At 49.0% G+C, this 14,220-nt stretch overlaps 1 protein-coding gene across 1 annotated transcript in view; it reads right to left on the bottom strand.

The window, feature by feature from the left end:
* The window catches only part of IGF2R (insulin like growth factor 2 receptor), a 1,674,612-nt gene that overhangs the window by 224,520 nt on the left and 1,435,872 nt on the right, over nucleotides 1-14,220 (bottom strand). Inside the window, exon 39 of the mRNA XM_085611652.1 lies at nucleotides 8,442-8,588. Coding sequence (XP_085467778.1) covers nucleotides 8,442-8,588 — 147 coding nt within the window. The remainder of the gene's footprint in view (nucleotides 1-8,441; nucleotides 8,589-14,220) is intronic.

Raw genomic sequence — 14,220 nt, 5'->3', positions numbered from 1 at the left:
GGCAAGGGATCGCAAAGACGCCTCATGAGGATTCACTTCACAGGAGCCCACGGTCACTCGGGACGAGGTAGGCCTCTGATCTTCGGTGGAAATCCTGCTGGAGGCTTGGACCACACGTGGTCCAATGCACAAGTTCGTAGAATGTCGTGAAGGGATTGCACTAGACAATAGTGCACGGTACCCGGGTATTGCTGTTCCTCGTCACTCGTGGGGTCCACTTGCCTCAAGCTTTGCTGGGGACTCACGATGGCCTTGGAGAAGTCAGGAAATCCACTTTCGGGGCTGCAGGGACTTCAGACTCCGGCGGGAGCAGGAACGATTGCGACCGTTGATTCAAAGTTTTGGTGCCTGCCAAGCAGGGGAGTCACTCCTTGACTCCAAGGGAGATTCTTCAGTCTTCCAGAGGTAGTGGAACGTCGAAGGTCCAGGATTTTTCTTCAGAGCGTCGTCCAGGGATATCTAGTTTGCAATGGCAAGGGTTCCCTAACTTATACTAGAAGGAAGGGAAGGACTAGCTCTATGACCCCTCCTATGGGAGGGTCAGGGGAGTGGGTGGCTACACCCACTTCCCTTTGTCCAGTTTTGCACCAGAGCAGGGGCAGGTAGCCCCTGAACCGGTTTGAGCTGGCATATGCACAGAGGAGCCTACTGCTCCCCCAGTGCAGGACTTCAAAGCACTCTAGGAGTGCACCAACCGAGCCCCAATACACTAAATCCTGTCTGGAAAGTGGCGACACCTCCCTGTGACAGGATGCCTATTGTTGGGCTTCCTCCACTGCGAGATTCGGTTAGCAGCTAGAGGGCAGCCCAGTATCTGTGCTGGTGGCATCCATTTTGTGATGCCAGGGCTCTTTCAGGATTCTACCGTGTTTCCACAGTAGGTAGATGTCTTCCCCTCTAGAAGGGTGGGATCATACTCTCATACCAGTTACTGGTGTGGGGGTATGATTCCAAAGCGTTTGACACCAAATACGACATGTTTTGATGCAGCCATCCCAGAGTTAGCATTTACCGCGAGGTTATAATGCACTTAAGAGTATATGGTTTAACCGCATCCACAAACAGCCACAGAGAATAGACTGAGGACTGCAGAGGGGCCCTGCATAGGCAGAGGCATCCCCTTACATGTAAACCAAGCACCCTTACCTCAGGATTGAAAGGGCCTGCCTTAGGGATGACTGATAGGTTTATATGTGTGTGCAGGTAGAGATATAGGGAACCTATATCTCAGTGAGGAGTGCTAACACTACCTCACCCAGGCTGCAGTAGCAGGCCTGTGGTGTCAGATTTAGTCTGCTTCCCAGGGGTGGCATAATACATGCTTCAACCCCTGGTAGGCCTGTGAAGTACCTATGCCCTTGGTACCCAAGGTACCATATACTAGGGGATCATAAGGTACCACAGTATCCAATCACTAGTGCATCTAATATGCACTCCAAGTTGTTTAGAGAGAACAGAGAGACTGGGGCCCTGATTAGCAGGGACCAAGCCAGACTATAGCCAGAAACCAGTGTTAACATCAGAAAAAAAGTGGGGGCAACACAAGTGCAGATCCTACTCTCCTACAATAAGAAAAAAGGTCAGTTTTCCGGGCCCTACACTAGGTTACAAATTTGCCCCAGTGCCCAGCGAAGAATAATTTCAGGGAATGGCACCTGGAGATGTGGATAAGCTCTATCACCTCAGGCAGCAGATCGAAAGCAGTTAACTGCCACTGCTCTATCTCTACATATGGAGGTGCAAGTTGCAAACAAATCAGGATTTAATGAGAAAGAATCCACTTCAAGAAAATATTCATATAAATGTGTTAACTTGCTCTGTAAAGACCATATGTCTTCATTCTTTCAAATAAATATTTAAGGAGATCACTGTTGGAAACATCACTCAGACCACGTGATTATGTAAAGAGAAACTAAAATTCAAGCAAAGTTAAAATTAATTGATCTTAATTGGAGGCAAGACCGAGGTGGTGATTTTTGTACCCGATTCAGCCTGATAATGTACTGCTGGCTGGACAAGTTGGGTCTATTGCCAGTGCCAGTGAGTCATGCCTGAAATCCAAGAGCAAAGCCTTGAGCTTTGAAGAACAAGTTGCTTACCTTTTGTAAAGCCTTATCTGGTAGAGACTATCTAGTCACAGATTCCTTACCATAGAATATTCTCCAGGTGTCAAGACAGGATGTGGAATTCTTGTTCATGAGCGGTACCCCTGTGTGCCGGTAGGTGGCGTCTCTTGGCTCCATGTGGCATCGTCTATGCTAGAAGTGATGTGCACTGGGACTATATGAGTGCACTGACGTCAGTTTCTTTTCACGTCTTTCCACACCAGATGCGAGGAGCCATGAACATTTGCCAATGGTGCGTCAAATAAGGGCCCTTGAAATGGGGAAATCCCTTACTCTGAATCCGTTCGCACAGCGGGGAGGATGGGTGGGTTGGTAAGAAATCTGAGGCTAGATAAGAGTCTCTACCAGATAAGGCATTACAAAAGGTAAGTAACTTGTTCATCTGATAGAAACTTCTAGTTGCCGATTCCTTACCATAGAGCAATACCTCCCCAAAGGTGGGACTGTGACAGGGATTACACTAGAAAGTCTTGCATGACCAAACAAGCAAAATGCCCATCTCAACAGACTGTCAAGGCTTTGTAAACATGTGCAGAGAAGCCGACGTTGCTGCCTGACAGATATTTAGGACGGGTACCTCGCAAGCTAACGCAGTGGTTGCAGCCTTGGCTCTGGTAGAAGGAGTGTGCACACTTCCTGGTTGCTTGTTGGCCAATGTGTGGCTGATTTTGATGCAGAGCACTATCCATCATGAGATGGTTATGCTTCTGCACAACTTTCTGCACAACGTTTCCTTTTTTGGCCCCAATGGACCTCGAAAACAGTTGATTGTCCACCCAGGACTCTGTGCCATCAAGATATAATAACAATGCTCTTCTTAGGTTCAGTCCATGGAGTCTCTCCTCTTCTTTAGAGGTGAGGTGGACCCTAAAAGGAAGGCAGGATGATGGACTGGCCTATGTGAAAGGGGGTGACCACCTTGGGTAATAAGGAGGCTCTTATTCATAGAACCAACTAGTCTGGATAGATAATAAGGTACGGAGGAATAGATGATAAAGCCTGTAGCTCACTTACCCTCTAAGCAGATGTTACTGTCACTGGAAATACCATTTTAATAGTAAGAAGCATGATAGGGCAGTTGCGTAGCGGCTCGAAAAGAGCACACATCAGGTACATTAGTACTACATTGCGGTCCCACTGAAATGTGATGAAGGTAGAAGGTGGGAACATTTGTGGGAGACCTTTCAAGAACCTATGTATAATAGGAGACTTCAGCAGGGATGGCTGATCTGGCAACCACAGAAATTCCCAGATTGGCAGAAAGATAGCATTTTAAGGTGCCCAAAGCAGAGCCCTGCCGGGCCAGAGTGAAAATAAACAGTGGAACTTGCTAAAGGGGTGCTGATAGGGGATCAACTTGCTTATGTGTACACCGTGCCACAAATTTGCTCCAGCGGCAGAATATATACAGTCTTGGTGGAGTAACACTTGGCTGCCAAGATAACATTACTGACTTCGGATGGAAGGTCAAAGGCTATTAACTGTTGCCGCTCAGTCTCCATGCATGAAGGCGAAGCGTTGGCAGATTCAGGTGCAAAAACCTGGCCTGTGGCTCCAGCAAAAGATCTTCCCAAAGAGGCAGCCGATTGGAGGACCCGTGCTTATGCTCAACTGTTCAGTAGCACAAGTTACTACTAGTGGAACAATATATCTGTAAGAGACATTAGTTAGTGATAGATTCCTTACCTTAGAATATCCCCCAGGCGTCTGACTGAATCGTCTTCAGTACCCCTGTGCGTCGGAAGCTGGCATCGTGCGGCTCCGCGTCCGTCGCTGGCGTCGAATGCGCCAAGATGACATCACGGAGACTACTTAGGCACCACCCATGCGCGCTGACGTCAGTTTTCTTTTTCCGCGCCAGCAAGCGCAGATCCAGTTAGAGCACGTACCCTAGTCACTTTTTGACTAACTTTTGAGACTTTTTGTCTTTCATTTTTGAGTCTTTGACTCCTGGTGCCACGTAGGGATGCCTGGGTTTAAATCCTGGGGCCTGTTGTCGTACGATGTCAGTGGCCGACCCCCATGGCGTCTGACTCCCGGTCATGTTCCGACTGTCTGGCCATGGCTCCAAAGGCCTTATGGAAGTGGTCCCATAAGCTGCTGGAGGCCCGGCAGTCGTCTCTGCGCCGTTGGAGGTCCAGGGGTCGATCGAGGGACCGACCGCGGACCCATACTCATCGCTCCTCTGGGTCAAAGCCTTCACACTCTGAATCGGGTAAGAGACGTCATAAGAAGTAGTCGAAGAAGCGTTTTCGCTCTCCAACGTCCCCCCGTCGGTCTCCGGACGGGAAAGAGGGGGGCGAGGGTACCACCCCCGTGGCTCCTTTGGAGCCTGTGAGTTCTGCGGCCTACCCACCTTATCCAGGTCCATCGGCAACTCCTGCCCAGGTGCAAGCTTTCCTTGCTGACATGGATCGCCTTTTCAGGCCTAGGGCCCCCGCCGGCGCGCCTTTAGGCCCGGCGGTACCAGCCGAGGTCCCTCCCTTGCCGCCGGCTCCGTTGCTGGTGGCGCCGCAAGGCAAGGAATCTATCACGAACGTGTCTCTTTCAGATTACTAGACTTTCTGTGCCTAATCCGACGCCACAAGAATATCTTAGTCCTGCTCACTTCTGATCTTCTTCAGAACTCTGATCAGGAGTGGTATTGGCAGAAAGGCCTCCAGAGGCGCTTGCAAACAGTTCAAAATGCCGCAGTCCGTCTGGTTTGTGGTCTCCCCCTTAGAGAACACATTACCCCCCACCGCCTCAGGCTGCATTGGCTCCCAGTACATAAAAGGTCGGAATTTAAGGCCCTCACCCTTGCCCACCGTGCTATCAACGGGAAGGGTTCTGCTCACCTGTCCTCATGTCTCCGCCCTTACAGTAACGCTCGCTCACTCCGATCGAGCTCTCAACATCTTCTTTTTACCCCTAGGGCTAAAAAGGCTCGATCTGGGGGGAAAACGTTCCAAGTTTGCACTGCCTCCCACTGGAACAACCTTCCCTTGTACATTAGGAGCATTCAAGACGAACCTCCCTTTCGGAGAGCCTTGAAATCTTTTCTATTCTGCTAAATCTTCACCTTACAGCGAGCATTATACACGTTCTCACACAAGCGCCGGGACACCCCGTTGGGGTATCTGTGCGCTATACAAGCTAAATAAATAAATAAAGGCGGACAGGAGGCCTGAGATTCACTTGAGACGAAAAGTGTGTCTCAGTGGTTCTCAGACCGGCGTGGAACCTATGGCCACCGACGATAAAATCGCTCTGCCCAGTGAGCCGATCGTATCCAGCCCACATCGTATGGTGAACTTGGGTGCGTCTCTCAAGTCAGCAGTTGCTTGAGAGAGTAGGGTTCGGGCAGCCTCAGAGACCATGAGCAGCACTCGCACAACTGAGTTCCAGAAGGTAAGGGAGTATCGACCAGAGAGTCATGTGGTGCTCACCGACAACAGCGTTAGGCTGGCGGAAGAGAACATTCTCTAACAGAAGGTATCCAGCCTTTTGGATTCCCTGTCCGGTGAAGTGGAAGAGAATGCGCCGCGGTGAACTATGGAGGTGAAGGCCTGGAGTAACTAGCTCTTTGGTGTGGGGTGCTGGATGAGGAAACTAGGGTCCCCTGGGGCAGGGCGATGGCAGCAGGCAATTGTCCTATACACAGGAACCCACGTGCAGGGCCTGGGCCAGAACCAGAGTTGGATGTCGAAAAGGGTTTTGTTATATTCGAGTAATGGTTCTGTGGAGGCATCTCCTGGTTGAAGGACTTCCATCAAGATGTTCATCTTGACTTCCACTAAGGGCAACATAACATCCTGGACCTCAGCCACCCCTGGCACCACCAATGGGAAAGATAAACCCTACCCCGTAGCAATGGTAGAGTAAGAAACCCGGTCAGTGGTTGGGGATGTGTCCAGTCAACTGGCATCCGCCAGACTCTCCTACCAATTGTCCTCTGTCTCTTCTAACTGGTATCTATATGGGTCCACAGACCTCTCCCAACCAAGGCCTATCATATGAATACATACTGGCTCTGTCATGGGGAGAGTGTCCCTAGTCATCTAACGACGCCTGTCAGAGAAGGGGAAGACCCTACCATGGGGCGTAGGCAAGGCAGCAGGCGCCAGCCAAGGTCAGGGTGGCTCGACCGGCACCCCTCCCATTCTATCAATGGATCCAAGGGGTCCCACAAGCGCCGGCGACAAACTTGTTGGCAGAAGACCAGTAGGGGCCGCTGCCAAGCCTGTGAGGCCCAAAAGTGTTCCAGCGGCAACAGACTGCCAAAATATGAGGTGCATGGCCTGATAAGATTTACGTAGTTGGCCGGTGGTTGCTCTGGCTTCCAGTTAACTCTGGGAGGTGCAGAGACTGCCCTGGCGCAGCCTCCACCACAGAGCTAAGCCTCGAGTGCCGATGCTCCTTCGCTTCGTCGGATGACTTTGACAGAAGTGGTGAAGTCGAAGACCTCTTCTACTTCTTGCTCTCCTAATGACAGTGTGAGTTTCCCGATTATCCCAACTGCCTCGACTGTTATTAAAAGCGCTTGGAGTGGCTCTGCGACCAATCTCAGGACCTTCCTCGTGACCGAGATCGTGATAGAGAACGTCAAAGTGTTGGACTGCAAGGAGCTGGAGGGACCACCCCCTCAAGACCTAGGGGGTCCATGGCGCAGCAATCGATGCAGGTCTTGGTTTCGTGGTTGCGCTCCAAACACCGGAGGCAAAACAAATGTGGGTCTGTCACTGACATCTACTGGTGGCAGGCGCCACAGTACTTGAAACCAGCCTTTCTAGCAGACATCCATGATGCATCAGGAGGCAATCTCGAAAAACTCTTGACAAAATGTTGAAAAAGGGTCAGTCAAATAAGACTGGGGGTAGCTCTTCTCTGGATCTGCGCTGACTGGCATTGAAAGAAAAGAACTGACGTCAGCACACTGAGGTGGTGCCTATTGGCACCTATATAGGCATCATGCATGGGACGACTCCGACGACACCATGCAAAGTTGAAAAATGCCACCTACCGGTGCACAGGGGTACTGCTCTAAAAAAAACAATCCAGATCCAGTCTAACACCTGGGGAATATTCGAAGGTAAGGAATCTGCGTCTAGAAGTCTTTGTAAGATAGGCGTGTAAATTCCATCTTTGGGATTTAGAATACTTTATGCCCTAAGAAAAATTCTCCTTATCCTGCTGTCAACAAGGAAAGCAATATCAACTTTAACTCCTACAAAATAAGACAGCATTAGCTTCCTGTGAGCAAGAGGTGCATATTTAAAGCACTCTTCATCAGCCACAAAACCATTTTTTCAAATGGGCCTCCTACATACATGAAATATTTTTTTCTTTCAATGGTCCTGACAGGGATTAAAGATCTAAGCATGGAGGCTTCATTGTCTCCTCCAGATTCAGGAAAACAAGGCACAAAGAGAGATGCTTATCTGTCATCATCCCAAGAATTTGGAATGCCCTCCTGCATCTTTTCGAATGCATCCAAATCTACTGATGTTCAGGAAGCAGTTGAAGGCCAATTTGTTTCAATTGTGACGCCAACATTGAGTTAAGGTCTGTACTCGGAATAGCCTCCCCCACCACTGTCCACACACACGTTTGATCGGCAAGACACTAGCGTTTGATATAGCCGGGCACTCAATACATTTTGCATCATCATCAAAACAAATGAGAAAGAAAATGGTCAGAATGGAGAAAAACACTGATGAAGAGAGCTATACTGACAGAAAATGAGCATGTAGAGTAGTAGAAGACTAATTGATACAGGGAAATGCATGATGTGGCAATACAATAGAGGAAGATGAGGTGGGGAGAAGAGGCATGCAATAATGTGAGAAGGAGTAACAGAAACCGAGAAGCAAGAGAACAAGACATGAGAGAAGTAAACCCAAAAAAGAAAACTGGTGTATTTATGATAAGGAAGGGAATACATGTTTGAGGGAAAAGCAAGGAGATTTATGACTGTTGTATACATATAAGTAGAGGACTGGCTAATCGTTAATAAATAAAAGGGGTCTTTCTGTGCGGTATTAAATTAACCTTCATAGATGGAAACCCACTTCCTAACGGACATTCAGAGAGGCAACAATAACATTTCTATTCTCTAGCATTTAATGACAATTTCCTTTCTGTTTCCATCTTCATGTATTAGAAACAATGTTGTACGTGATGTGAGCATTATAGGACACATTCATAAATAAACTAGGAAACAAATAAAAAGGGTTTCTTTTAAAAACAAATGCTGTTGTCTGGATAAGATACAATGATGCTTTAACAATTGACAGCTTTAAGCAAAACAGTATGGGAATGAAGGGAAACATATACCTTTTCCACAAAAACCCCACTTCTTATCTCTTTCAAAGTCCTTAGTTGTAGCACACCATAGCCGTTGTCGTCCTTCTTTGGTGCATTCAGCAAAAGTCTTTCCATTGGATGTAAAGGGGAACACACATAGTTCCCCATTCTCTGTTACTGCAATTTGAAGGGAGGACATTACAATTAGTAACCTGTCAAGAAGATTCAAGTTTGGAATTCTGTAAATACTAAAAGTACAAGCGACTTCCCTCCAGTAACGATGTATCTGGTAGAGACGATTCTAGCCGCAGATTCCTTAACATAGAATTATCCCCAGGTGTTAGACTGGACCCGGAAAAATTTCTTGTCCCAACATCTCTGCGTGCCGGGGGGCGGCACCACGCGACTCCGCCCCGCCGTCTTCCGCGGGTGTGCCGTCAGCGAGGTCACATAAGCCCCACCCCGCTGACGTCAGTTTGCTTCGGAGAACTTTTCCGCGGCACAACGCGGAGCCAGCACAACAAAACTGAGGAGAGCATGGAAACAGTGTGCAAAAAAAATCAGAGAAACAAAACAGAGAGAGACAAAGGGTGAGGGACAGCACCAGTTGGCACCAAGGTACCAGAAGGCTAGAACAGCGAAGCCATAGCAGGGAAAGAGCAGAGCACCACTCCGAGGAACAACCGAGCAAGGCAAGGCGACAGCCATCCTGGAGGCACAAGTATGTGAAAGCGCCGAAACCGAAGAGAGAGTGAGCGAGAGGCTGCAACCACAAACCAAACAGTGAAGGGCCACAAGCCCGGAACAGAGGAGCAACAGCAATCCACCCCCAGACTACACTGTCAAAGAGGGCCATATCCCCTGAAAGGAGCAGGAAGCCAAAGAACAGGCAAAGAATCCCCAATGCAGAAGACCGCAAGGGGATCAGAAACTCCACCAAACAGAGGGAAAAAAGAGCAAAGAAGGCCCCTACACTGGAGAGAAACCAGCTGGAGGGAAGCAAAGGCACACAGAAACCAACCATCCCTGTGTCAGGGAAAAAAAGGGGGGGGATAGAACAATCTAGCAGAACCGGACAGCCTGACCGGAAGAAAGCAAGAGGACACAGACGACACCACATCTCCAAGACATGAAGCCGAACCTGTCGGGGCCGGGGCCGCCGGCGACTCCGCAGAAGGCCCCACACATGGCAAGGGATCCGCAGACGTCCCAGGAAGAGGAGGAGGAGGAGCCAAGGAGACCTGCAGGGCCGCAGCATAGGCCTCCATTTGGGCTCTGGTCGTCGCCCACGCCGGGAAATGGCGGGTAGGGTGGCGACGCGCGAGACGTGGAGAACCCGCGCCCCCCACAGGGCGGGGACCAGGCCTCGGGGGCAAACTGCGACACTTACCAACAGGTGAGCGATGCCCTTGCGGCCTCGGAGAGGGACGATGTCGGAGACGGAAGCGGCGGTTCTTGAACCCTTCCGCGGGGACGGACGTGGCGACCTGGACATGTGGGCTGAGAGGAGTTTCATCAGGCGCTCCCGCCGGGACTTTGGCTTCATCTGCTGACAAGCCTCGCAGTCCGTGGAGTCATTGTGCTCCCCCAAACACCACATACAAATGGGGTAAACTTCCGTCGCCGACATCTGGCGCGCGCAAGACAAGCACGTCTTGAAGCCCGAAGGCATCCGCACACTGATCTCAAAAAGAAACGCAAAACGTGAAAAGAAGGCCTGAAAATAGGCCAGTAACACGATCCGGATCCGCGTTGCACGCGGAAAAGAAGAAAACTGACGTCAGTGAACCGGGGTGGGGCTTATATGACCTCGCTGACGTCACGCCTGCGGAAGACGGCGGGGCGGAGTCGAGTGGGGCCACCCCCTCGGCGCGCAGAGATGCTGGGACAATAACATTTTCCGGGTCCAGTCTCACGCCTGGAGATAATTCTACGTTAAGGAATCTGCGGCTAGTAGTCTCTATCAGATAGCATTTTTGCCAAATTAAATAAAGATTTTCATTGTTTTTTTGTCTTTTTTTATAATCTAAAAACACTGCATACACATTAGGTTTATGGCAAATGACCTTGCCTCAATTGTATCTAAAAGGATATACAAAACGTCTAATTTTATATTGTATAGGCTTACAATAATATTTGTGCAACATTATCTTAAGTGGCATTACAGAAATTAGAAAGGGACGAAACATCCCCATACAAACTAGAGCATGGCATACTTGAAGAAAGAAAAAGGAAAGGGTTGAGAGATTGGCAAGCATAGTCATAGTATGTTTTCATCAAAATGTTTTCCTAATATAGTCTATTAAATTAATCACAAGCAGACTTCCAAATGGGAATGTTAATAGTTAAGCAGAGTGGGACAGACCAACAGTAATCAAACATCGATATCTGATGGGATCAATCTACCAACATAGCTTATGAATCTTGCTCTGATGTAGTCCACAACCTTCTTGGTCGATTCCACTTGAGCAAAGATGTACATTAAAGATTAGTGGGTGACATATAGGTTGGCTGGACACTTTTATGTAGATGAAATATTTTTTACTATACGTGCATTTCACTCTTCAGTAGACCTTGTACGTTGCTCGGGTCTGGAAAGGTCAAGCTCATACTGGAGTGATATCATTTCCTTTTGCTTGTTCACAAGCCACATGATGAACTCCCTCTCTTAGCAGTTCGCAATGCAGAAATTATTGTGTGCAGTTATTCTATGCTTGCTTGTTACTGGAGTGAAAAGTTACCATGCTTTAAAAAGGTGCAGTGGGCAAGGTGGAAGGACAGTTGCAGTCTGACAAATTTGCTTTAAAGCCTGCTAGCCAAGAAACTTTTAAATTTTACATCAAATACCCCTCGTCAATCAATTCCAGAAAGACCAGAACGTCAAGCTTTGCAGTTACTGCCAAAGTGTAGATGGACAATAAAGTATTGAAAAAATTAATGGATGGAATGCTTGAATTAATCTAGCATGCAAGAAGATGGAGACTGGACAGGTTCAGGTGAAGAACCCTCCCCTGCTGCTGCGAGAGAAGATCCTACTGAATTGGCATGTCTGAGTAGAGGATCGATGGCCATGCTCACGAGCTCTGGGTACCAGACTCTTCATGCCCAGTCCGGAGCAACAAGAATAACTTGGGCCCAGTTGCTCTTGAGCTTCTTCAGCACTCTTGGTAGAAGTGGTACAGGTGGAAAGGCGTACAGGAGGCCGCAGTTCCACTCGCGATGAAAATCGCCACCGAGCGAGCGCCGCCTTGGAAACTCCAACGTGCAGAATTGCTGATATTGCGTGTTCTCTTCGGTGGCGAACAGCTCTAACCAAGGCTCTCCCCACAGCAGAAAGAGACTTTGCACCACCTCAGATTGAAGATGCTATTCGTGATCTACCAGGCATCGACGGCTGAGTTTATCTGCCCTGGCATTCAGAGAGCCAGATATTGAACCACCAGGGTCATGCCCTGATGTTCCAGCCATGTTATGTTAGAGTTCATTTATAGAGCGCCTATCACCGGAAGGTCTCTAAGCGCTGCAACATAAAACAGAGGTCCAGTATCCCCACACGCAACTATCCACGACCTGCATCAGAGTGAGCTTAACTAAACGCCTCTGTAAACAGAAGGGTTTTAAGTCTCCTCCTAAATGGTAGTAGCCTGCTTTCCTTGCGTATACCGTCAGGCGGTTCATTCCAAATCTGGGGAACAGTGACAGAGAATGCCCGCCCCCCTAGGGTCCATCTGTTAAAGCTTGGGCAGGCTAACCGACAAGAATCTGATGACCAAAGAGTGCGACTGGAAATATAGGGCCTGAGGTGATCTTTAATGTATTTGGGTGCCTCTCCAAACTGGGACTTGTGAGCAATGCACAGCCCCTTGTTTAACCCTTTGCTTGATGGGAAGCCAGTGGAGCTGTTGCAGCAAGGGGGCAGCATGGGCTCTTCTTGGCAACCTAAAAATCAGCCTTGCCGCATCACTCATGACCACTTGTAGCTTCCCCAGAAGTATATCGGGAAGCCCAGTGTAGACTGCATTGCCATAATCTAAGCGTGACAAGATTAGTGCCGTCACAACAGTCTGCATAGTGGAGAAAGACAACAAGGTCACCGATTTCTGGAGTTGCCGCTTCAGGCCAATACAACTACCTACGACAGCAGCCAGCAGCTACCTGGTTTTTTAGGGTTAGTCCAGTGTCCAGCATTATGCCTAGGCTCTTTACTGCTGGCACCGGGATTGGAGTGGTGCCTAGCCCGTGAGGCCAATAACGACTGGACCAGGGCGAAACCCCTGTGGTCACGGCCAGTACTTCTGTTTTGTCTGGATTTAACTTTAGGGAGTTAGAGGTCATCCAGTTCATGGTGAATCGGAGGATATTCTGGACGTTACCCTGAGCGGCGGGAACGTTGTAAATACGCACGATTAGCTGGGTGTTGTCGGCGTAATTACACACCTGACAGTTTGTTTTAGCTAGTGCGTCTATCAAAGGCTGCAGGTAGATATTAAAAAGTAAAGGCGACGGCGCAGAGCCCCGAGGGACCCCCCATTGTAGGCTGCCTTGCCTAGATGTACAATCTCCCACTTGGACTCTCTGGGACCGATCCTCCAGGAAGGAGATGATCCATTGGAGGACCATCCCAGAGTCTTCCAGCCGCCGGACAGACACGGGCTAACAACTGTATGTGGTTCACTGTGTCGAATATGGCTGAGAGGTCCAGGAGGATTAAGGCTGTGGGGGTCTTCTTGTCGGCTGCAAGCCGCAGGTCATCCAGCACTGAGAGCATCACCAACTCAGTGCTGTTGTGCGCCCTAAAGCCAGCTTGCCTAGTGTATAACAACTGGTGTTGTTCTACAAAGGCTTAAAGTACTCAAAGAACATGTTGTTCAAGCACTTTAGCCAGGATGGGGAGTCTAGAAATAGGTCTGAAGTTTTCAAGGATCTTGGTGTCCGCCCCTGCCTTCTTCAGTAACTGGATCACCAAAGCTTCCTTAAATTTCTGTGGTACTCTTCCTGTTGCCAAAGATAGATTTAGTAGAGACAACACCTCAGCCTCAATCACTGGGATGATGGTTTTGAACACCTTCGGCGGGCAAAGGTCCTCAGGTGACCTTGACTTTACTTTAGCCATAAAGTGAGCTAAGTCAGGTGGTTCGAGTGAAGGGAATGCCGAGAGGGCAGTACCCTGAAAGGCAGGTGAGTCTTCCACTACCAGAGAGCAGGGGGTGAGGCGTGTGGTGCCTATCTTTGGTTATAATGTCTTCAACCTTAGTTAAAAAGAAATCCTGCATCTTATCACACTCAGCCTGACTAGTGACTATCTTTGGCTCTTTCAGACGACTCAGTTCCCTGAGTACCTTAAATGTCTCTTTCTGGGTGTCTGTCGCTTCGCTGATCCTGGCCTCATAATAGGTAGACTTATTTCTGATAATTGAGGCCTTATACAGGGCCAGTTTTTCTTTATACACGTCCTTGGACTCAGGATCGGAACATTTCCGCCAGAGTCGCTCACAGTGACGGAGAACTTGTTTTTCCCCTCTCAATTCTTGTGTGTACCATGGGGCTCCCTTCGTGCTGTTCAATATTCTTACCCTACGGGTGGGGGCAATCTCGTCAAAGACTGACCTCAGCTGATCTAGCAATTCCTCATACTTCAGATCCGGATCACCAGACTGGGACCCAGGGCATCTTGTCTGGTTTAACATCTCCCTCAACTTGGCGTCTTCAATCTTACGCTAGTTCCCTTCCACTATCCACCCTGCCGATACGTGTTTGAGGGGGGACTGTCTATAGGGAGTATAAGACTGATCAAAGAATGATCAGACCA

This window comes from Triturus cristatus, chromosome 6, assembly GCF_964204655.1.
Source record: "Triturus cristatus chromosome 6, aTriCri1.1, whole genome shotgun sequence".
NCBI lineage: Eukaryota > Metazoa > Chordata > Amphibia > Caudata > Salamandridae > Triturus > Triturus cristatus.
The sequence above is the reverse complement of the archived record's forward strand: the minus strand, read 5'-3'. Positions and strand labels throughout refer to the sequence as shown.